The 25,052-nt window shown below is 43.2% G+C and overlaps 1 protein-coding gene and 2 non-coding genes across 8 annotated transcripts in view; all 3 read left to right on the forward strand.

Annotated features, from left to right (window-relative positions):
* CKAP5 (cytoskeleton associated protein 5) overlaps window positions 1–20,425 on the forward strand; it is a 103,291-nt gene extending 82,866 nt beyond the window's left edge. For all 6 annotated transcript variants that reach the window (XM_054439682.2, XM_063671896.1, XM_054439683.2 and 3 more), the window contains 16 exons: window positions 347–496; window positions 803–1,006; window positions 1,220–1,355; window positions 1,789–1,982; window positions 3,199–3,371; window positions 4,541–4,714; window positions 4,943–5,063; window positions 8,928–9,107; window positions 10,487–10,674; window positions 11,261–11,336; window positions 12,389–12,577; window positions 12,668–12,805; window positions 13,311–13,394; window positions 13,489–13,648; window positions 19,389–19,540; window positions 19,705–20,425. In XM_054439682.2, coding sequence (XP_054295657.2) covers window positions 347–496; window positions 803–1,006; window positions 1,220–1,355; window positions 1,789–1,982; window positions 3,199–3,371; window positions 4,541–4,714; window positions 4,943–5,063; window positions 8,928–9,107; window positions 10,487–10,674; window positions 11,261–11,336; window positions 12,389–12,577; window positions 12,668–12,805; window positions 13,311–13,394; window positions 13,489–13,648; window positions 19,389–19,540; window positions 19,705–19,947 — 2,562 coding nt within the window. In that variant the 3' untranslated portion in view covers window positions 19,948–20,425. The remainder of the gene's footprint in view (window positions 1–346; window positions 497–802; window positions 1,007–1,219; window positions 1,356–1,788; window positions 1,983–3,198; window positions 3,372–4,540; window positions 4,715–4,942; window positions 5,064–8,927; window positions 9,108–10,486; window positions 10,675–11,260; window positions 11,337–12,388; window positions 12,578–12,667; window positions 12,806–13,310; window positions 13,395–13,488; window positions 13,649–19,388; window positions 19,541–19,704) is intronic.
* LOC129009161 (small nucleolar RNA SNORD67) lies at window positions 1,483–1,593 on the forward strand. The gene has a single exon (XR_008492696.1). It is a non-coding gene; the product is annotated as a small nucleolar RNA SNORD67 (small nucleolar RNA).
* LOC129009162 (small nucleolar RNA SNORD67) lies at window positions 5,113–5,220 on the forward strand. The gene has a single exon (XR_008492697.1). It is a non-coding gene; the product is annotated as a small nucleolar RNA SNORD67 (small nucleolar RNA).
* Window positions 20,426–25,052: the final 4,627 nt, after the last annotated feature.

Consider the following 25,052-nt stretch of genomic DNA (forward strand, 5'->3'; position numbering starts at 1 on the left):
CCCAGCTACTTGAGGGGCTAAGGCAGAAGAATCACTTGAGCCTGGGAGGTTAATGCTACAGTGAGCTATGATCGTGCCACTGCACTCTGCCATGCCCAGGCAACAGGTGAGACTCTGTCTCAAAAACAAAGAATTCCAAAAATTTATATTCCTAGAAGATTTTCAGAGTTGTTAAGCTTCAAGAAGTATGACACCTTGAAATTTGCATTCGTATTTAATTAGAAATGAACATTGTTGAACTTTTAAATATTTTATTAAATTGTTCCTGCAGCTGCATTATATAAGGCTCTTTACCTCATTTCAGTTGAACACCCTGTAGCCCCTTTTCACTGTTTGTTTTTTCCAGGTGCTAAAGTGGAATTTTACTACCCCACGGGATGAATACATCGAGCAACTAAAGACTCAAATGTCTAGCTGTGTGGCTAAATGGTTACAAGATGAGATGTTTCACTCAGACTTTCAGCATCATAACAAAGCCCTTGCTGTTATGGTTGATGTAAGTCTGCAATAGATAAATATACATGTATCTCAGACATGTAAAAACACTGAGCCCTGTGAAATAATCTGAAGTTTGCATGACTTGAAAAGGAAGTAGAATATACTATGTTCTCTATTTTTAGAGCTGTCTTATTATTTGGTAGAATAAATGAATGTGTGTATATATTTTTTAGGTCTTAATTGAAGGCTTAAAAATCTGTCATTTTCCTTTTGGGCTCCAATAAAATTTAAAAGACACTTGCCTAGTAGAATTAAGATTTTGATTATTCTTATTTGTGGGAGTTTTGTTTTGTTTTATTTTAAGCACTTGGAGAGTGAAAAAGAAGGTGTTATTGGTTGCCTGGATCTTATCTTAAAGTGGCTTACCCTGAGGTTTTTTGACACCAATACAAGCGTCCTGATGAAAGCACTAGAATATTTAAAATTGCTCTTCACCTTGCTAAGTGAGGAAGAATATCATCTTACTGAGAATGAAGCATCTTCCTTCATCCCCTATCTTGTCGTCAAGGTAATGTGGTGTTCTCTCTCTGGGAGACTGCTTAAGTTCCCAGCTGACCTCAGTTTCTATACTTTTATTTCCTCTCCCTTTTTTACTGATTATATCACGGTACCTTCCCTACTCATCCCTATTTCCCTATTCTTTCAAAACATAGTAATGCATGGGAGAATCATTGCTACTTAGGAAATGCCTCACTTAATCATTATTTTCCTTGTTGACTAGGTTGGAGAACCAAAGGATGTCATACGTAAAGATGTTCGTGCCATCCTGAACCGGATGTGCCTTGTCTACCCAGCTAGCAAGATGTTTCCCTTTATCATGGAAGGAACCAAATCCAAAAACTCTAAGCAGAGAGCAGGTGAAGCAAACAGTTTAAACTGAGATGTGAATCTCTGCAGCAGTAGCCTATAGAAGAAATAGTTTATAGATGAACAAATAAATTTCTCCAGTGCCTATGTAGTTGATTCCAACCTCCTGATTTAGACTGTGAGAGTGATGAGTTGCACACTGGTGGAGCCATGGTATCAGGTGATACAGGCACCACTCAGTATCACCCTGGTGACAAAATCAAGTGCACAGGGGCCATCTGACTCACAGGCATCTCTTCCTTTCAGGAGCACTTGCTGAAATACCATTTTTTCACTGATAAAAGGCAGTAAACAAAAAATCCTAGGCAGAGCCAGAGTAAGATTTCAGTCCTTCATATATGCCAAGGGAAGTTTCTCTAGTAAGGATAAGTGTCTGTCCCAAATATGTGTTGTCTCATTAATCTAGCCTTTCTCCCCCATCAGAGTGCCTGGAAGAGCTGGGATGTCTGGTTGAGTCCTATGGCATGAATGTTTGCCAACCAACCCCAGGAAAAGCCTTAAAGGAAATAGCTGTTCACATAGGAGACCGTGACAATGCTGTACGCAATGCTGCACTCAACACCATTGTAACGGTGTACAATGTACATGGGGATCAGGTGTTCAAACTGATTGGAAATGTGAGTGACTTCTCTGAACACTGTCAGCATGTCATGAAAAGAATTGCAAGATCTAGGTGTTAGGTTTCCTGTCCTCTCAACTGTAGCTAAGTTTTTACTACTTTTTAGTCAACTCAACCTATCAATGTGTCCTAGAATCCAGATAGACCCTTGAGGTGTCTCTGATTAGGCTGTTTTAATGGAAATCAAGTTTTCTTTTCTGAGCATTCTATTCATAGCAAATTTGCTTTAGAAATGAGTGCTATTTTTGAATCGAGAAATCTGAGCTAGTCCCGGGTTTAAATTCTGCCTGGCAGTCTGCTCTGTAATTTTTACCACATCGAGTTTTTGGTTAAAAAGTGCTTAATTGTGTATAGTGTGGATGCTAGTATCTGTCAGATCACATCTTGCGCTACAGCCGTGAGCCAGTTTTCCACTCACATTAGGTTCTGCCTCTGACCTCTTATTTCGTTTGAGCGAGTCTGGACGTCCGTCTTTAGTTACCTCATAGTGTCACCATATGTTTACACTGGGCTTAAATATGTTTACTTATATTTTCTAATTAAATTCTCACTACTACCCAGTGAAGAATGTAAAGCAGTTGGGAATTTTACAGATGACCAAAAATGAAGTTTCTTGCCCATAGTCACACAGCTAGATAGTGGTGACAAAACAAAAAATGGGGAAGCTTCATTTAATTTTTGACCTTTTTATTTGTAGTTACTAATTGGCTTTCTTTTTTTATCCTTTCTTTCTTTTTTTTTTTTTTTTTTTTTTTTGAGACAGGGTCTTGCTCTGTCACCTAGGTTGGAGTGCAGTGGTGTGTGATCATGGTTCACTGCAGCCTCGACCTCCCGGGCTCAAGTGATCCTCTGACTTCAGCCTCCTGAGTAGCAAGGACTACAGGCGCGTGCCACCACACCCAGCTAATTTTTATTATGTATAGATGGGGTTTCACCATGTTGCCCAAGCTGGTGTCAAACTCCTGGGCTCAAGTGATCCTCCTGCTTTGGCCTCCCAAAGTGCTGGGATTACAAGCATGCACTGTGCCCAGCCCCTCTCCTTCTTTCATATCTCCTCTTCCTATAGCAGCTAGGCAGGTATTAACAGTAGTTGATTTTGAAATGTGCTTTGAAAGTAGACATGTCCTAACATAGAAGGTTGTATTTGTTTTGATATGAAAATAGATATTATTGAGTTATCCAGTTAGGTTTCTAAATTTGGCCTCTTTTTACAGCTTTCTGAAAAGGATATGAGCATGCTCGAGGAGAGGATTAAGCGCTCAGCAAAGAGACCCTCTGCTGCACCAATAAAACAGGTGGAAGAGAAACCTCAGCGTGCACAGAACATAAGCTCCAATGCCAACATGTTACGCAAGGGACCAGCTGAGGACATGTCTTCCAAACTCAAGTATGTAGATAGAGATACTTGTCTGAGAGCATCTCTGTGGCCTTTGCCTTGTGTGCTCACAGCCTGTCCTGTAACATAATCTTGAGTTCTTGTAGGCATTATCATGCATGACAGAGTGTCTGGGTAAATGTATTGTAACCAAATGTTTGATCCTTCAGTCTTCATTGTCTTTGTCTTTGTCTCAAAACCACTTCTAAATGGTCTTGTGCCTTCTTTCACTGCTTTTCCGTGGACAGAATTATGTATCGCACTTATAGGATGTAAGTACTGCCTGCTAATTTCTCATTAGCAGGGCTCTTATATCTTTCTAACTTCTGACTTGGATTCATCCCCTCTGGAGGGTGACTAGCTTAGAGTTTATAATCAGGGTAGAGGGTGTCCATAAGTACCCCATGAATCAAGTCTTACACAAAAGTTCAATGTCATGTGGCTAAAATATTGATTCACTTTCTTCTTTGTGTTATACTTGGTTGTGCTTAGTTTCCTATTCTTGAGATAAGGCTAAATAAAATACATGCAACCCAAAATTGGCTTAGGGACTCAAAATACTGCCTCCTAAGCAAGACAGCTCTATTTTGGGTTGTGTCATGAGTATAATTTTAACGAACTTGAATTTGGAAACTTTGAATCCCTATTTCTTGGATGTAAAGCTGCCCCTGACCTGTCAAGAGTGAATATTCTAAAAAGGGGTGACTGGTGGTCTCACAAAGTATAAAATGTGCTGAACACTGCATGGAATGGTACTTATGATTAGCAAAATTAAAGCACTGGTTAATTTGGTGGAAAAGAACCAGCCAGTCTAGATTTTTCTTATATATTTGCCCATAAGTAGTGAACTTTGAGTCAATACAAATATATTTTATTGTTTTCTGCCCCATCAGGAATAGAAGTACAAGGTTTGTTGGCTTTAGTGAACTGGAACAAATACTTATAACTTGGCAGGTAATGTAAGTACAAATTAAAGTTATCTGCCCTCTTAGGATATTCATGAACCAATGTTGTTGCCTATTAAAGGCACTTGCTTAGACTCAGGGACTTAAATAATTCAGGGGGGCTGAAACCAGAAGTTGAACATCTGTCCTGAAGCTTTGGGGCGACTGACAGTGCTACTCTTGCCCTTTGGTTAAGAAGTCTCTTTTAGTTCAGGAGCCTCCTTTTGCTTCCCTTAGCCAAGCCCGAAGCATGAGTGGGCATCCTGAGGCAGCCCAGATGGTCCGCCGAGAATTCCAGCTGGATCTAGATGAGATTGAGAATGACAATGGTACAGTCCGATGTGAAATGCCAGAACTTGTTCAGCACAAACTGGATGACATTTTTGAGCCAGTCCTTATTCCTGAACCCAAGTGAGTTAAACTCTTTCATTTAAATATGAGTAGTTCATGATGATCAGATGGCATACGTGAAATGTGCCCTTTGTGGTAATGTGCAGTTAAAACTTTTTAGAACTGATTACTTTCTGAATGATAGCAGTTGTTAACTAAGACCTGGACCTAGTGAAGAATTGTATAACTCCAACTGACTGGGATGTCTTGTAATAGAGATTGAAGTTTTCTCTTTGTTCTGCTATCTAGGATCCGGGCTGTTTCTCCACACTTCGATGACATGCACAGTAATACAGCATCCACAATCAATTTCATTATCTCCCAAGTAGCCAGTGGTGACATCAACACAAGTATCCAAGCTCTGACACAGGTAATGGGTGTGCTCCTGTGACAGGGATTCCATTGGTGGACATAGAGGCTATAAATGTGATGAATTGCACACTCACAGAGTCATAGCATTCGGGGATGCAGGCAGTGTTTCATACTTTCCCGAGGAAAGAAATGCACAGGTGCCACTCAGTCATCACTTGCCTCAGAGGATGTGACTGTAATAAAGCCTTACTTTTTTTTTTTTTTTTTTTTTTTTCTCTTTTGAGACCAGGTCTCACTATGTTGTCCAGGCTGGAGTACAGTGGCTATTCACAGGCACTATCATAGCACACTGCAGCCCCAAACTCCTGGGCTCAAGTAGTCCTCCTCTCTCAGCTTCCTGAGTAGCTGGGACAACAGGCTTGCATCACTGCACCTAGCTAAGCCTTGCATTTTTTATAATTGCATTGATTCACCAGAGGCTAGAGATAAAACAGCAGCTAACAAGTAAGGACCAACTCTCATGGAACTTATTTAGATTTTAGTGGACAGAGACAAGTAAACAAGAAAATATCACACAGTTGTAACAACTGTGCAAATATAACTTAAATGGGGTAATGACAGAAAGGAACTGAGTAGATACTTAGACTGGGTGATCAGGAAAACTCTGATATCCTCGGGGCTAAGAGTATGCCAAGGAGAGGAAAGAGCTAGTAGTCAAAGGCCTTAGGGCAGAAATGAGCTTGAAGTTCAAGGAAATAAGAGAAGGTTCATGTGCCTGGAGCATAGTGTTAAAGGGGGACAATGATACAGAATGAGATTTGAGAGACAGACAGTGATCATATCATGTAGGGCTTTAAAAGCACCAGGGTGAGTTGTTTGGATTTTATTTCAATTATGATGGGAAACCATTAGAAATTTTTTAAAAGAGAAGTCATGGGTGGGTATGGTGGCTCCTGCCTGGAGTCCCAGCTGCTCAGGAGGCTGAAGCGGGAAGATTGCTTGAGCCTGGGAAGTTAAGGCTGCAGTGAGCTGTGATTGCACCACTGTACTCCAGCCTAGGTGACAGAGTGAGACCATGTCTCAAAAAAAAAAAAAAAAAAAATAGGCCAGGTGCGGTGGCTCACACCTATAATCCCAGCACTTTGGGAGGCCAAAGTGAGTGGATCACAAGGTCAGGAGTTCAAGACCAGCCTGGCCAATATGGTGAAATCCCGTCTCTACTAAAAATACAAAAATTAGCTGGGCATGGTGGCACACGCCTGTAGTCCCAGCTGCTCAGGAGGCTGAGGCAGGAGAATCACTTTAACCCAGGAGGCAGAGGTTGCAGTGAGCCGAAATTGTGCCAGTGTACCCCAGCCTGGGTGACAGAGCGAGACTCCATCTCAAATAAATAAATAAATAAAATTTAAAAAATAAAAAATAAAACAACCCAAAGTGAATCAACAACAATGTGACAAAATGAAATTTTTTTTTTTTTTTTTTTTTTTTTGAGATGGAGTCTCGCCCTGTTGCCCAGTCTGGAGTGCGGTGGGGTGATTTCAGCTCACTGCAGCCTCTGCCTCCTGGGTTCAAGCAATTCTCCTGTCTTGGCCTCCCTAGCAGCTGGGATTACAGGCACCCACCACCACGCCCAGCTAATTTTTGTATTTTTATTAGAGACAGGGGTTCACCATGTTGACCAGGCTGGTCTTGAACTCCCAACCTCAGGTGATCCACTTGCCTCGGCCTCCCAAAGTGCTGGGATTACAGGCATGAGCCACTGCGTCAGGGTGATAAAAGGAAATTATGTGCTACACTGATAGGATCCAGTGACAGTTCCACATCACTTTGCTGATATTTCTAATGTTACATTACCTGAATCATGGGAAACATCAGAGAAATACAAATTAAGGACGTTTTATAAAGATTCAAGGTCAAAGCTGGGCGCTGTGGCTCACGCCTGTAATCCCAGCACTTTGGGAGGCCCAGGTGGGCTGATCACCTGAGGTCGGGGGTTCGAGACCAGCCTGACCAACATGGAGAAACCCTGTCTCTACTAAAAATACAAAAAAAAAAATAGCCGGGCATAGTGGCACATGCCTGTAATCCCAGCCACTCGGGAGGCTGAGGCAGGAGGATAGCTTGAACCAGGGAGGCAGAGGTTGCTATGAGCCAAGATTGTGCCATTGCACTCCAGCCTGGGCAACAAGAACGAAACTTCATCTCAAAAAAAAAAAAAGATTCAAGGTCCAGAAAGTCAAGGAAACATTGAAGAACTGTCCTACACTATAAAGAGACTGAGAGACATGACAGGTAAATGCAGTGCATGATTCTAGACTGGTCTTTTGCTTTAAAGGACATAATTGAGGTCATTAGAGAAAATGGAATGGGGTCTGAGGATTAGATGGTAGTAACATCAATGTTAATTTCTTGATGTTGATGGTTTTATTGTATTTATGAAGGATAATGTCCTTGTTGTTAATAAGTATACCCTAAAGTGTCAGGGTCTTGGAACATCAGATTGACAACTTACTCTTAAATAATTCAGGATAAAAGAGTTCCTTTACTACCCTTTCAACATTTCTATAATGTACTTTTTTTTTTCACCTTTGCAGGTTTTTGTTCTTATTAATTGGTATTAATTGTGGAAGAAATTACTCTGGCCGCTCTAGAGATAAGATTATATGCACAACAAGAGTGAATTCCAGCAATTCTTTTAGGAAGTTGTGGCCAAAATGTATATGAAAGATATTATGTGCCACTAGGATGATGATGGTGAAGAGGAAGGAAGTCATGGTTTCAGGGTTTCTTTTGGAAGTAGAATCCACAGAACTTGCTAATAGATTAGATATAAACAATGCCTTATTACCATTAGTGACAACCAGTGTACTGAAACAGAACATTGGACCAGTATGTGAGAAAGCTGAGTTTTTGAGTTTGGACCAGTAGTCTGATCTTTCTGAGCCTCACTTTTCATCTGGTAAATGGAGATCTTAATATCAGCCCTGTCTGAAGAGTCTAAAAAGCACTGTTTTTAATAAATTGAACATTTAAACATAAATATTTTTGTTTTGTTGTGTTTTGTTTCTGAGACGGAGTCTTGCTCTGTCGCCCAGGCTGGAGTGCAGTGTCGTGATCTCGGTTCACTGCAACCTCCGCCTTCTGGGTTCAAGCAATTCTCCTGCCTCAGCCTCCCGAGTAGCTGAGATTACAGGTGCCTACCACTACGCCAGCCTAATTTTTCTATTTTTGGTAGAGATGGGGTTTCACCATGTTGGCCAGGCTGGTCTCCTACTCCTGACCTCAAGTGACTCACCCACCTTGGCCTCCCAAAGTGCTGGGATTACAGATGTGAGCCACTGTGTCCAGCCAAACGTAAGAATTATTATTCCCTGAACTAGACAATGAGCCTCTTAGAATAGAACCTGTGACTAATTTATCTTGCTCAGTAAATATTTGCTGAATGACTGAATCCCTAAGGACTAGTTATTTATATTTAAATGGGGCCAGGCACGGTGGCTCACACCTGTAATCCCAGCACTTTGGGAAGGCGAGGTGGGCGGATCACGAGGTCAGGAGTTCAAGACCAGCCTGGCCAACATGGGGAAACTACGTCTCTACTTAAAATACAAAAATTGGCATCGTGGCAGGCGCCTGTAATCCTAGCTACTCAGGAGGCTGAGGCAGGAGAATCACTTGAAACCGGAAGGTGGAGGTTGCAGTGAGCCAAGATCGTGCCACTGCACTCCAGCCTAGGTGAAAGCAAAATTCTGTCTCAAAATAATGAATGAATAAAATAAATAAGTAAATGGGCTTTTTTTTAAGGTAAGACTTTGGAAGTACTTTGCTAATAAATATTCTTACAGAGAAATTTCATATAGTGTCTTCTGCCATTTTAGAAGTATGAAGCTTGGAAAATCTATCTTGAAATTTTTGTTATCAGATCGATGAAGTCCTGAGACAGGAAGACAAAGCTGAAGCCATGTCCGGCCATATTGATCAGTTTCTGATAGCCACGTTTATGCAGCTAAGACTCATCTACAACACACACATGGCAGATGAGAAATTGGAGAAGGATGAGATCATCAAGTTGTATAGCTGTATCATTGGCAACATGATTTCGGTAAGGGCACCTGTGCAGAATTTCAGCTTCCCATCAATCTCTCAGCCTACATAGGTTCAAAAGCCAGAGTCCATGCAGATGTTGCAGTGAGTCCTGTGTCACTTGGTAGAATTTTACATGCATTGTATAGCAAGCTACTTTTGGCTTCCATTGGATGTTTGGCTACACTCCATCCCACCTTACTGTTAGGATATAAAGTAAAATGCTTACAGACTACCTAGCTTCTTCCGGCCAGTTTCTTCATCAGGCATGGTAGGCCATAGCTGCCTTTCCACAGATAAGTATGGTTACATTAAAACTGCTAATTAGCCTGGTTTGATCAATATACATTGTATACATGTGTATTCCATAAATTTGTACAATTATTACATGTCAACTAAAAATAAAAAGGAAAAAATTTGTCAATGTTTTACCTTTAGAGCAGATTATAAGGATAATAAAGACATTCTCACTCAGATTTCAATATTCTTTCTTAAATTGGGGCTAAAAGGGTGGACTTAATGACATCAACTAGCCAGAATTACAAATGTGGCATAACAATAAATAATGTCACATGTAAAAACAAATACTTTGGCCGGGCATGGTGGCTCATGCCTATAATCTCAGCATGTTGGGAGGCCGAGGCAGGCGGATCACGATGTCAGGAGTTGCAGACCAGCCTGGCCAGGATGGTGAAACCCCATCTCTACTAAAAATACGAAAAATTAGCCAGGCCTGGTGGCGGGCGCCTGTAATCCCAGCTACTCAGGAGGCTGAGGCAGAGAATTACTTGAACCCAGGAGGCGGAGCTTACAGTGAGCCAAGATTGTGCCACTGCACTCCAGTCTGGGCAACTGAGCGAGACTCTGTCTCAAAAAAAAAAAAAAAAATTTTTTTACAATTAGAAAGAAGCACACCGATTAATTTTGCCTATTACTAGAGGCTTGGGGGAGTGTGGTGATTTTGTTTTTTCGTTAATACTCTGAATTTTTAAAAATACAACATAGCCGGGCGCGGTGGCTGATGCCTGTAATCCCAGCACTTCAGGAGGCCAAGGCAGGTGGATCACGAGGTCAGGAGATCAAGACCATCCTGGCTAACACGGTGAAACCCCATCTCTACTAAAAAAAAAAAATACAAAAATTAGCCCGGCGTGGTGTGGGTGCCTGTAGTCCCAGCTACTTGGGAGACTGAGGCAGGAGAATGGCGTGAACCAGGGAGGCAGAGCTTGCAGTGAGCCGAGAGCACGCCACTGGCACTCCAGCCTGGGTGACAGAGGAGACTACGTCTCAAAAAAAAAAAATACAACATAATTGAATATTTATCAGAATATGCCATCCGCATTTCTTTACTCTCTATATTGAGTTTTACACCTCCCTGACACACGTATGTCTGGATAGCTGTTTCAGATAGAGAGCCTTGCCCGGGAGGCCTCCACTGGAGTACTAAAAGACCTAATGCATGGCCTCATCACATTAATGCTGGATTCTCGGATTGAAGATCTTGAGGAAGGACAACAGGTCATCCGCTCTGTGAACCTCTTGGTGGTGAAGGTTCTGGAGAAGTCAGACCAGACCAACATCCTGAGGTATATCTGTACTCTCAGCCAGTAGAGCCTGGGGCATCCTCTCTTTTGTCTACACTTAGAAACCATAACGTCCGTAAGTCAACTTCCTAGGCAACCTAATAATCATAAATCAACTTCCTAGGCGCACTTAAAGTTATAGCTACATCAGTTATAACTTTAAGTGCGCCTAGGAAGTTGATTTATTACTCTTCTTCATCATGGACCAAAGGTATTTTAGCCTGAGACCATAGCTAAAACTTAGTAAATACTTAGTTAGCCAGCCAATATCATGCATTTTCTAGAATAGGACTGTAAAGTTTGTCAGTTACATTTTTCTTGTACATTTCAGGTACATTTTATTCTTTCTCAGCTACCAATGACAATGAAAAATAGAGTCACAAACCTTACACTTACCAAGTGGTGACTTAAAAGGTTTAAACAATGTTTATTTTCTTAACTGAATGTCAGGTAGTCCAGGACAATTCCTGATCCATGACCTCTCAATTTATTAGATGAATAGAGTAATCTCACTTGCCCTTTCAACTGCTGATTCTAATTGGAATGCAGGTTTGAAACTTAATGCTGTTGTGTTGGGTTTTTCTTCCAGTGCCCTACTTGTTTTGCTCCAAGACAGCCTGCTAGCAACAGCCAGTTCTCCCAAATTCTCAGAGCTTGTTATGAAGGTGAAGTTGAAATGATTTGATCTCTTTTCTTTCAAAGATGCAATCCCTTTGTTAAAAGTATGGGGAAAGAGGAATTGGAGCTAAGGAAGACATAGGCTCAAATCAACCAAGTCACACCTGAAAATATATTTTTCATAATAAAAATATTAATAAATTTTTAAAAATTTAGCTAGGTGCAGTGGCATGCACCTATAGTAACAGCTACTCAGGAGGCTGAGGTGAGATTACTTGAACCCAGAAGTGAGCTTGATCATACCACTACACTCCAGCCTTGGCAACAGTGAGACCCCATCTCTAAAAAAATATATGTATGGTTTTTTATACATATGTGTATTTATATGTATATATGTATTATATGTGTATATCTTAATATGTTATATATATGTATATTATATATATGTATATAATACACACACACACACACACGAATTGGTCTTCAGTTTTTCCCTTCCTACAATTTATATTCTAAGTTCAGGCCTAAACAGTTCGTGGCCTCAAACAGTGAAAGAGAGGAAATATTTTGTAAATATTTTACTAATTCTCCAAGGATCAAAAGGAAAGAAGTTTGAAACTGATTTCATTTATTTTGGGGAAAAAGATATCTACAGCCCTATGATATTTGGTCTCTTTTGTGAAAGAGACCAAATGGACATATTTATAACATTGTAATACTGTTATTACACTGAATTAGTATCAGATATTTTATCCCCTTGCATTAGATTTGGTTAAGCAACATGAACTACTTTACTCTCAGGAACGAAGGAAACCCAAGAGAGAATTTCTACCAGGTTAAATGATGGCCCCTAGCTCTGGGGAGTGGGAAGGAGTAGAGATGGATGATTAGATGAATGACTGGACACACTTCAGCTGGTGTTATGGTAGAAGTGATTAAAAATTTTCATGTTTTAGCAGCTGAACTTGAAAGATATGATGTGCCACATTTATAGCCCTGGCCATCTTTTAGAAGTGAGCTCAAAGCTTAGGGAATATGGTGACAAATTATCCTCATTCTTCAGTCACTCCTTCTAACTCTTTTATTCTTTTTTCAATAGTGTCTCTGGAGAATGGTTCGACTGTTGCCTGATACCATCAATAGCATTAACCTAGACAGAATTCTTCTGGATATCCACATTTTCATGAAGGTCTTCCCCAAAGAGAAACTGAAGCAATGCAAAAGTGAATTTCCCATAAGGACCCTAAAGACCCTGCTACACACCTTATGCAAATTAAAAGGGCCCAAGGTGAGTAAGAATAGCAACTGGTCTCTGAGGGAGCTTGAGAGAAAATCATGGAAATGGCAGTGCTATCAGTCATGCATGTGTCTCCCTCAGATCCTGGACCACCTAACGATGATCGACAACAAAAACGAGTCTGAGCTGGAGGCCCATCTCTGCCGGATGATGAAGCACAGTATGGACCAGACTGGGAGCAAGTCTGATAAGGAAACAGAAAAGGGAGCGTCTCGAATAGTGAGTGGCCTGACTTGAAAGATTGAGGGTAATGAGGCTACACCGGAAGTGATCTTATCTAAGGTGTAGGTCAGCAGAATATGCTTTCTGAAGGTCCAAGGTGAAGGCTCATGGACTGGTCGAATCAGTCTCCTGCTGTGGTGCAGTAACCATTTCCACCTTGAAATTTTAAAATCTAAACTAAGTATAACCATGTGTTTTTTGGCCCCAAGAAAGATGCCTAAGGCATTGGTCACCAGATAAATAGCTAGCTCTGCTTAACATGGAAAGAACATGTCAGTTCCTTCTCCATCAAGTTGAGGTGGAAATCTGAGACTGGAGGCATTAAGTAACCCAGAATGTTAGTGCTTCTGCTGCAAGACCTGCATCATTGGTGCATCTGTTATCTGTAGGAACATACCAGTAAGGCCCAGATTTTGAGATATTTTCTGTTCATATCCAACCATCAGTTCCTAATTAATAACTCAAGTCTAACCAATTCTTCCTATATCTTTCAACTTTTCAGGATGAAAAATCATCAAAGGCCAAAGTGAATGATTTCTTAGCTGAGATTTTTAAGAAGATTGGCTCTAAAGAAAACACTAAAGAGGTGAGAATGAAAGGGTTAAGCAGAATAGGGGTCTGCTTTATGGTAAAGGGACACTAACATTCATCCCCACCTCTTCCCTTTTCCTGTTCACCAGGGACTAGCAGAGTTATACGAATATAAGAAGAAATACTCAGATGCTGACATTGAACCATTTCTGAAAAATTCCTCACAGTTCTTCCAGAGCTATGTCGAAAGAGGCCTTCGGGTGATTGAGATGGAGAGGGAGGGCAAAGGTCGTATTTCCACTTCAACAGGTATGGTTTCCTTTTATAGCTCCAGGAATAAGCTCAAAATAGCTCCTAGCTCAGGAACCTGAAGTTTTGGTTGGTTTAAATTCATATCCATGAACCTCAATACTTAATTGTCACCAAATGGTCTTTCCATTGCCATATCCAGTGGTCAATTCTTAGCCACCTGAATTGACCCATCATCAGTATTTGACAATGGTAAATTGTTCCCTGCCCTTGAGACAGCTTCTTCACTTTGCTTCCAGTTCTCCACACTGTCTTGTTTTCCTCCAGTCTCACTGGCTATTCCTTCTTGGCCTTTGGCTGATTATTGCTCACTAGCTCTGACCTCTTTTTTTTTTTTTTTTTTTTTGAAACGGAGTTTCGCTCTTGTTGCTCGGGCTGGAGTGCAATGGCGCAATCTCGGATTCAAGCTATTCTCCTGCCTCAGCCTCCTGAGTAGCTGGGATTACCGGCATGGCGCCACCATGCCCGGCTAATTTTTTGTATTTTTAGTAAAGACAGGGTTTCTCCATGTTAGGCTGGTCTGGAACTCCCAACCTCAGGTGATCTGCCCACCTCAGCCTCCCAGAGTGCTGAGATGATACGCGTGAGCCACTGCGTCCGGCCTCACTCTGACCTTTTAATGTGGACATCCCTCAGGGTTCAGTCTATGGTTGTCTTCTCTCTTTCTCTTATTTCCTTAATGAATTCGTCTACTTTCACCACTTTAAATAACATTTAAATCTCCAGCTTAGACCTCCTTCCTGATTTCCAAACTGCTATATCCTACATGATATCTCCACCTGGGTTTCAAATAGACATTGTTTCTTTTTTTTTTTTTTTTTTCTTGAGATGGAGTCTCACTCTGTCGCCCAGGCTGGGGTGCAGTGGTGTAATCTCGGCTCACTGCAACCTCCGCCTCCCAGGTTCAAGTGATTCTCCTGCCTCAGCCTCTTGAGTAGCTGGAACCACAGGCAGGTGCCACCACACCCAGCTAATGTTTGTATTTTTAATGGAGATGGGGTTTCGCCATGTTGGCCAGGCTGGTCTTGAACTCCTGACCTCAGGTGATCCACTCACCTTGGCCTCCCAAAGTGCTGGGATTACAGGTGTGAGCCACCGTGCCCAGCCTCACATAGACATTGTAAACTCTACATATCAAAAACTAAAGTCCTGGCTGGGCACAGTGGCTCACGCCTGTAATCCAAGACTTTGGGAGGCTGAGGCGGGCGGATCACGAGGTCAGGAGTTCAAGACTAGCCTGGCCAATATGGTGAAACCCTTCTCTACTAAAAATACAAAAATTAGCTGGGTGTGGTGGTGTGCGCCTGTAGTCCCAGCTACTCAGGAGGCTGAGATAGAAGAATCACTTGAACCCAGGAGGCAGAGGTTGCAGTGAGCCAAGATCACATCACTGCACTCCAGCCTGGGTGACAGAGCGAGACTCCGTCTCAAAAACAAACAAACAAAAACTAAAGTCCTGATCATCCCGTAAGCCTGATCCATTTACTTTTGTTTTGTTTTGTTTTGAGACAGTCTCGCTCTGTTGCCCGGGCTGGAGTGCAGTGGTGCAATCTTGGCTCACTGCAACCTCTGCCTCCCGGGTTTAAGCAATTCTTCTGCCTCAGCCTACCGAGTAGCTGGGACTACAGGCGCGTGCCACCACGCCCAGCTAATTTTTTGTGTTTTTAGTAGAGACGGGATTTCACCATGTTGGCCAGGCTGGTCTCGATCTCCTGACCTCGTGATCCGCCCACCTCGACCTCCCAAAGTGCTAGGATTACAGGCATGAGCCACCATGCCCAGCCGATCCATTTACATTCTTCTCCATCTTGGTTGATGGCAGCTTTATCCTTCGAGTTTGTTCAGATCCAAAGCTTTTGAGTCTTCTCTTCCTTTCCATCAGAAAATTATTTTGGACATACCTGCAAACCATATGCAGAATTCATCCACACTTCTCATCTTCACTGCTACCACCTTGGTGTGTGTGTTCTCTCTCATCTGTATTATTGTACTATCTTCCTACTTGATCTCCCTGCTTCCACCCTGCCTTCCTCTATTCTTTTCTACACATAGCATCAGAATGACTCTAATGAAACATTTTCCAGAGGCTCTCCCTTTCACTCAGCAAAAGCGAAAGGCCCTTTAAAGGTCTCTGAGGTCCTGTGTTTATAGGACCTGCCAATGCCTCTAGTACCTCATCACTTAGTCCTCTTCCTGTTGTTTCACTCCAGCCCCACCAGCCCCTTGTTTCTTTTTGAGTCAGGGTCTCGCTCTCTCACTCAGGCTGGAGTGCAGTGTCGCGATCAAGGCTCACTGGGTTCAAGCAGTCCTCCTGCCTCAGCCTCCCGAGTAGCTGGGACTACAGGTGCATGCCACCATGCCTAGCTAATTTTTGTATTTTTTGTAGAGACAGGGTTTCTCCTTGTTGCCCAGGCTGGTCTCTAACTCCTGGGCTTAAGTGATCCACCCACATCGGCCTCCCAAAGTTCTGGGATTTCAGGTGTGAGCCACCACGCCTGGCCTCCCCCTGGTTGTTTCTGGAACACACCAGGCATATGTCTTCTTAGGGCCTTTGCACTGGCTATTACTTACACATAAATGCTCTTCCATAGATGGCTTTGTTGCCTAGCTCACTTTCCTCTTTCACATCTTTGTTCAAATACCACCATCTTAGTGAAACCTTTTTTTTTTTTTTTTTTTTTTTGAGATGAAGTCTTGCCCTCTCACCCAGGGTGGAGTGCTGTGGCATGATCTTGGCTCACTGCAGCCTCCGCCTCCCAGGTTTAAGAGATTCTCTTGCCTCAGCCTCCGGAGTAGCTGGGATTATAGATGTGCGCCTCCACGCCCAGCTAAGTTTTGTAGTTTTAGTAGAGGTGGAGTTTCACCATATTGGCCAGGCTGGTCTCCAACTCCTGACCTCAGTTGATCTGCCTACCTTGGCCTCCCAAAGTACTCCCAGGCATGATCCACTGTGCCTGGCCAGTAAAACCTTATTGTTTAAAACTTGCAACCTATCCCTCACCCCACCATAGCACTTACACCTCTAACATACTATATAATGTAGTATTTATTAGGTTAATTGTTCAGCATCTGTGTCTAGTCATGCATATCAACATTTTGCGCAATGACAGACTGCATATATGATGGTGGTCCCATAAGATTATTTATTTTGAGACAGGGTCTCACTCTGTCATCCAGGCTGGAATGCAGTGACGATCTCGGCTCACTGCAACCTCCACCTCCTAGGTTCAAGTAATTCTTTTGCCTTGGCCTCCTGAGTAGCTGGACAGTTGCGTGCCACCACACCCAGCTAATTTTTTGTGTGTATTTTTAGTAGAGACAGGGTTTCACCATGTTGCCCCAGCTGGTCTTGAACTCCTGGTCTTCCTGGTCTCAAGTGATCCCCCCACCTCAGCCTCCCAAAGTCCTAGGATTACAGGTGTGAGCCACCATGCCCAGCCAGTCCCATAAGATGATAATGGAGCTGAAAAATTCCTATCACCTGATGATACCATAGCTGTCATAATGTCATAGCACAATTATTTTTGTGTAAGTTTAGTGTAGCCTAAGTGTACAGTGTTTATAAAGTTGACAATAGTGTCCTAGGTTTTCACCTTCACACACCACTCACCCAGAGCAACTTCCAGTCCTGCAAGCTCCATTCCTGGTAAATGTCCTATACAGGTGTACCATTTATCTTTTATACGGCATTCTTACTGTACCTTCTCTATGTTTAGATACATAAATACTTAACATTGTGTTAAAATTGCCTACAGTATTCATTACAGTAACATGCTGTACAGGCTTGTAGCCTAGGTGTGTGGCAGGTTATACCAACTAGGTGTTCACATAACAATGAAATTACCTAACAAATGCGTTTCTCAGAACGTATCCCTGCCCTTATGCCACACATGATGATATTTGTTAAATGATATGAATGAATGCAGTAACTAAGTTTAAGCTGAACTGTTACTGCCCCCACAGTGAAAAAGCCCCTATTCGAGAATTACTGCTCACAGGATCTAGAGACAAACGGAAGACTTAGGAGGTTTCAGTTATAGAAAATAACTATCATGAGCCTTAAACCAAGACAAGACAGACCCAACTGCAAAAGTGCCCTCTCATCAGTCCTATGCTTAGTTCTTTCCGAGTTTAGTGACATTCACCTACTCTTACATTTGAGAATGTGTTTGCCTGTCAAAGCATGTCCCTTTGTGGTTTTCAGACCCTGATCATATCCACTCTCAGCCTGTATCTTGCTGGGCTGAAGCTTCAGTTAAATTTTGTTCTCTTAAATAGTTAGAAGTTCTTTTTTGTTTTTGACACCGTAAATTACGCCTTTCCAAGACTTTATAAGTCTTTTTAGAGGTGGGGTTTTTTTGAGATAGGGTCTCACTCTGTCACCCAGGCTGGAGTGCATGGTGCGATCTTGGCTCACTGCAGCTTCTGCCTCCTGGGTTCAAGTGAGTCTCATGCCTTGGCCTCCCGAGTAACTGGGATTACAGGTGTGTGCCACCACCTCCAGCTAATTTTTGAATTTTTTTTAAGAGACAGGGTTTCACCATGTTGGCCAGGCTGGTGTTGAACCCCTGACCTCTAAGTGATCCACCTGCCTTGGTCTCCCAAAGTGCTGGGATTACAGGCGTGAGCCACTGCGCTGGCCAGGGTCTTGTTTTGTTGCCCAGGCTGGTCTTTAATGAAAAAGACCTCTTAGGAGTTAAAGTGTGGTGCGCAAAATGTCCAACAGTATGCCACATGTAAACATACCATAGTTTGATCAGGGCAGGCATCCTATCCTCGTTTCCAAAGCCCTTTTTGGGGATGTTTAACGTGTGATAATTTTGGCCTAAACAGCACATTTGCAACCCAAGCATGTATTCCCACTGATTATTAAATTGATTTTGTGCCTTAGAGTATTCAGACATCTCTTATTGCTGGCTTTTACATAATTCTTCATTCATTTTTCACCCCCTCAGAGGATTCTCCTCATCTTTATATTAAAGGAGTCCTTTTTCCCTGGAGTAACCTGTTCTACTTTTCTATTTACCATAAGGCAGTGTTTCCTCCCAGTACCTTACCTTTGGGGCCTGTGGAATGCATTTGCATTGATACCAAGTGAAATATTTTAAAGACCCGCATTGTATCGTTGTTCATTCTCAGAAATTTAGGAAGTGTGATGGATTTTTTGTTGTTTTGGTTTTCCTCTCTCCTGCCAGAATATTGATCTTAGTGGTAGGGTTACAGACACTCCAGTTCTATGCCCTCTTTAGATAATTGTTGGACATCTCCTTCTCTTCCCTATGAATACACCATAGCCTTGGACACCTTGCTTCCTTCACAGGTTCAAATGAGTTTCTCCTGTGTGACATTGGTCCAAACTTAATCTAATTCTTCCAAACATTTAAGGTCCTCAGATTTTTCAGTTGGGCAATTACAGTATGCTTAGGAGTAGCTTCAGCTTTTTGGATTGCCCAAGTCAGCCCTGGGATTACTGGAGTACAATCCCCTGCATAACCCAGGATGCAGATGGATGACCCAATTTACATTCTGCCTTTCTGTATCAATTTTTTGCGTTCTCAAGAAGCTTATATTGTATATTTCAGAGCACCCTTATCACCAACTTCAGGTAGATTCTTGTGGAATTTTTAGTTTTCAAGTATAGGAAATTCTTAATTGTTCTTTTTGGTGGGAGATTAACCAAGGCACTTTAGAAGGGGAATATGTGGATATCTGAATATTCTTTCTACTTTTTCCTCTCTAGGTATCTCCCCTCAGATGGAGGTCACGTGTGTACCCACGCCCACAAGCACAGTGTCCTCCATAGGTAACACAAATGGGGAAGAAGTGGGGCCGTCTGTCTACTTGGAAAGGCTAAAGATCCTCCGACAGCGATGTGGTCTGGACAACACAAAGGTACTGCTCCTTTTCTTCTGTGCAGCTCAGGGAGGGTAGTCACAAGCAGGTCCGAGGCAGGCTGGCCCACAGAGAAGTGGCTTAGTCTTGCTGTATGTTGTTCTGGAGCTGCATCTTGACCTGCTTGACCTGACCTTAGACAATCTCTCTCCTTCTCTCAATAGCAAGATGACCGACCTCCTTTGACCTCTTTGCTCTCCAAACCAGCAGTTCCTACCGTCGCCTCTTCCACAGACATGCTCCACAGCAAACTCTCTCAGCTCCGGGAGTCACGGGAGCAGCACCAGCATTCAGACCTGGATTCTAACCAGACTCACTCTTCAGGAACTGTGACCTCCTCCTCCTCCACAGCTAACATAGACGACTTGAAAAAAAGACTGGAGAGAATAAAGAGCAGTCGCAAATGAAGCTGCCCCACTCCCCTGGCACCCTGCAGCTTTAGTTTACTAAACTAGAAGTCCTCATAGTTTAAAATGGCCTCAGCAGGCCTAGTGTATACAAACTGGTTGTATGTATCATGCCGTGGAGCTGGGGGGAGGAGTTGTTGTGGCACAAGTATTTGTACATACTCTGCTTCTCTCCATCAGCGTCCCGCTGCTCTAGAAGACTGTCCGTGGATGAGTTTAGTGTACAGACTTGTAAACAGCTGCCCCCTCTCTGCTCAGTCTAGTTCCCAGATCCTTTTCTTTTTAATTGCTCATTTGTAAAATTGTTTTAATCTTTCCTAGCTTTTTAATAGTTAATATTAGAAACTCTTTAATAGTTTTCCTTTCAGTTTGTCAGCTCTTCTCTGTCACCCTAAAGGGTCACTGTATTCTGTATGAATGCATGGCATGATACAACTAATTTAAGAGTCTTTTATAAATAAAGTTTGCATTAACTATACCTGACTCCCAAGATGCTCCATATCATGGAGTGTTGGGCAGCAATTTTTTAACTTTTGGTACCAGCTGGGTATTCAGCCAGTTAGAGAAAGGTTAATTACTGCTTACAAAGCTTCCCTTTTTCTTGGCTCACAGGCTTAGAGCTTTTATTCCTTTGGAATGGAAGGAACTCTCCTTTCCTGCTCTCCACAAGCAGCTCCTAGGGAGCAGAAAAATCTCATCCTTCCTTGTTTTGAGGTTTTGGTCATGATTTCCCTCCGATCATCACCAGTTGTTTCAAGAAGCTCTTGGGCATCCTACCACTTTGCTGACCAAAGGCACACAAGATTGCGTCCAGAGATTGGCTGGACTTCAGTGGTTCTCACACTACAACTAGATTTGTGTTTATTTGACTAATGGAGTTTGGGAAATCTTAGTGGCTTCCTGCTTGGTTATATGAGTCTCTTTTGGTCCAGGCTAACAGTTGCTTCACATTCAGTCAGAGTAAGGATGAGAAAGTGAGCTGAGTATTCACCTCTGGAATAAATTCCACAGGACCTCCCTCCACAGTCAAAAAAACTCTTCAGGATGAAAAGGTTCTGGATTCAGGAGGAGATTTTGGGCAGTTATAAAGTTCAAAGGAACTTTTCTGTTGTAGCCCACCTTCAACTCAATTGATGTCCAAGAAATGAAAGATTGATGGAAGATTAATCCTGTAAAGGTTCCAGTCATCGTTTTCAGGTGGCCCCGGAGCCTCCTGAAATTAAACTTGTCTCTCCTTTATAGTGGGAACATGGGAGTGGGTATTTGTTCACTGAAGGGATGATGGAGGCATTTGCTGCTATAGTGGAAAGACATATTTAGAAAGAATGGCTACAAAGGCTGGACCTGGTGGCTCACTCATACAACCGTAGCATTTTAGGAGGCTAAGGTGGGTGGATCACTTGAGCCCAGGAGTTCAAGACCAACATGGGCAACACGGCTCTGCCAAAAAAATACAAAAATCAGCTGGGTATAGTGGCTCAAGCCTGTAGTCCTAGCTACTTGGGAGGCTGAGGTGGGAGGATCACCTGAGCCCAGGAGGTCAAGGCTGCAGTGAGCCATGATCACTCCACTGAACTCCAGCCTGGGCAACAGAGCAAGACCTTGTCTCAAGAGGAGGGAAAAAAAAGAAGAGGAAAAAAAAAAGTGGCTGTACTCCTGTCTGGAATTAGCACAGCTGACTTGAAAAACCCAAGTCCCTAGAGCTTACAACACTGACCGCTATGTTGGAAGAAAACAGACTTACGAGAATGTGTGTTCTTGTTTAAAAAGCAGGTCCTGCATGTTACAAGTAATTCTGAATTCCTTCCCCCTTGATCGAGTTGATGCCCTGGGCTGCCAAATCCTGCAAGCTCACTGCCTTTCAGTCAGCCAGAACCAAAAAATGAGGCCAAGGAACTCTGTCCTGTTTGTTTTCTGATGTGTTGAAAAATCAGAAGAAAAAACGTTAAGGGGAGGGTGCTAAAGATCCCTATCTCAGGTCCCTTCCGGCAGAAAACCATGTTAGAAGATCCTAGGCCAGGTACTATAGCCACAGGGTTTCCCTGCTCCCCTCCACTATCCTGTGCCTGAGGCAGACGTTGATCTTCATTCTTTCTTTCCCTGAGCTCATGGATGAGACTTCTCAAGACGGAGCCATGCTCCATCCCACACCTGTGACCTCTGCCAACAGTAACCGTGAAGAATGTGCTCTGAAAGGGTATCTTTGAAGTTCTATGATTCTTTTTTTTGCAAGGGATTCTTGCTGTGTTGCTCAGGCTGGATGGCATGCAATGGCATGCCTCACTCCTCACTACAACCTCTGCCTCCTGAGTTCAACCAGTTCTCCTGCCTCAGCCTCCCAAGAAGCTGAGAAGCCGGGATTACAGGTGCCCACCACCACACCTGGCTAGTTTTTGTATTTTTAGTAGAGACGGGATTTCACCATGTTGGCCAGGCTGGTCTCCAACTCCTGACCTCAGGTGATCACCAGCCTCAGCCTCCCAAAGTGATGGGATTACAGGCATTAGCCACCACGCCCAGCCCATGACTCTTACAACTTAGAGGTCCCATTTCTTGGAAAAATAAATTGCTCCAGCTGGGAACTACCGTGTGAGGACACATTCCAGGAGGCAACTACCCCACTGATGGGCTATTTCCAGGGCCCAAGAGAGGGACAAGGTAAGCGGCAGAGGAACTTTCAACAGGCCCAATGCCCAGTCCAGTTCCCAGGCAATAGTGAGAATATGAGTGGTGGTGATTCACAGCTTACTAGGCACTAGGCATTGTGCTAAGGCACCATGTAAGTTCCTTCATTTAATCCTCATAACCGTATGAGTTAAGTAATGTCATTATATACACCTTTTAATATACAGGTGGTCTTCCAGATCTGTGGGTTTTGCATCTGCAGATTCAACCAACTGCAGATTGAAAATATTTGTGGGGAAAGAAAACAATAAAAATAATACAATTAAAAATAATACAAATTTCAAAATAATACAGTGTAACAGCTGTTTACATAGTATTTACGTTCTATTGGGTATAAGTCATCTAGAGATGATTTGAAGTATATGGGAAGGCCGGGCAGGGTGGCTCACGCCTGTAATCCCAGCACTTTGGGAGGCTCAGATGGGTGGATAACCTGAGGTCAGGAGTTTGAGAACAGCATGACCAACATGGTGAAACCCTGTCCCTACTAAAAATACAAAAATTAGCCGGGCGTGGTGGCTGGCGCCTGTAATCCCAGCTACTCGGGAGGCTGAGGCAGGAGAATCACTTGAACCTAAGAGGTGGAGATTGCAGTGAGCCGAGATCACACCATTGCACTCCAGCCTGGGCAACAAGAGCAAACTTCCAACTCAAAAAGATAAAAATAAATTTTAAAAATAAAGTATATGGGAGGATGTGCATAGGTTATATGTAAACTGTGCCATTTTATATAAGAGATTTGAGCATCTATGGATTTTGGTATGTATGGTGGGTTCTGGAGTCAATCCCCCATGGATACCACAGGATGACTGCATAAAGAAACTGAGGGTCAGGGAGGTCAGGTGGCTTGACCATGATTTTCCCACTTAATGTTGGAACCAGAATATAAGCCCAGGAAATCTGATGGTGGGGACTATGCTCCTATCTACTGTATCCCACAATACTGTCAAAGGACGTTTGTTTTTTTGTTTTGTTTTGTTTGTTTTTGAGATGATGGAGTTTTGCTCTCACCCAGCATAGATCTGATTCTTATTTATCAATTTATTGAGATGGAGTCTCACTCTGTCACCAGGCTGGAGTGCAGCAGCGCGATCTTGGCTTACTGCAACCTCTGCCTCCCGGGTTCAAGCGATTCTCCTGCCTCAGCCTCCCGAGTAGCTGGGACCACAGGCGTGTGCCACCACACCCAGCTAATTACCACACCCAGCTAATTTTTTTATTTTTAGTAGAGCTGGGGTTTCACCATGTTGGCCAGGATGGTCTTGATCTCTTGACCTCATGATCTGTCTGCCTCAGCATCCCAAAGTGCTGGGATTACAGGTGTGAGCCACAGCGTCCAGCCAGACCTGATTTTTTTTCTTCTTCTTTTTGAGACAGAGTCACTCTGTTGCCCGGGCTGGAGTGCAGTGGTGCAATCTTGTCTCACTGCAAGCTCCACCTCCCAGGTTCATGCCATTCTCCTGCCTCAGCCTCCCGAGTAGCTGGGACTACGGGCGTCTGCCACCACGCCCGGCTAGTTTTTTGTATTTTTAGTAGAGACAGGGTTTTACCGTGTTAGCCAGGATGGTCTCGATCTCCTGACCTTGTGATCCATCCGCCTCAGCCTCCCAAAGTGCTGGGATTACAGGCTTGAGCCACCGTGCCCGGCCCTGATTTATGAACAGGGTTTCACTGTCACCCAGGCTGCAGTGCAGGTGTAGTGACGTGATCATGGCTCACTGCAGCCTCAACCTCCTAGGCTCAAGTGATCCTCCCAAGTAAACTTGACTACAGGCACATGCCACCACGCCCAGCTAATTTTATTTTTTGGGGTCTCACCACATTGCCCAGACTGATCTCGCATTCCTAGCCTCAACCTTAGTCTCCTAAATTGCTGAGATTACAGGTGTTAGCTACCATGCCCTACCTGATTGGACATCATTTTAATGATATGGGGGAAGATGTAGGGAGTTAACTAAAAAAGCACTGGCCTCACTCAATATTTTCTATATTTGAAGTCCTACTTTGACCTTTCTTAGCTATGTGACTTTGGACAAGGTACTTCTCCAAATCTTAGTTTACTCAGCTACCTCTTGTGAGGATTAAATGAGATAATCCATTAAAACCCAGAGGGTGGAACATCTTAAATGCCTATAAATGCCTGTAAATTCAATCTGCCATCTTTTCTCTCACCTGGCCCTGCTCTGAAGATGGTGGATTCTTTTGGGACAGGGTCTCACTCTGTCACCCAGGCTGGGGTGCAGTGGCTCACTGCAGCCTCCACCTCCTGGGCTCAAGCGATCCTCCCACCTCAGCCTCCCGAGTGCTGGGACTACCAGTGTGCACCAGGTGGTGGATTCTTAAGTCTTCTTTATCCAGTAGTATTACTGGCTCTTCCTGAGCCCAGAGAGCTGCCCATGAATAGCACTGGGAGCATTGAG

Source organism: Pongo pygmaeus, chromosome 9, assembly GCF_028885625.2.
Source record: "Pongo pygmaeus isolate AG05252 chromosome 9, NHGRI_mPonPyg2-v2.0_pri, whole genome shotgun sequence".
Classification (NCBI taxonomy): domain Eukaryota; kingdom Metazoa; phylum Chordata; class Mammalia; order Primates; family Hominidae; genus Pongo; species Pongo pygmaeus.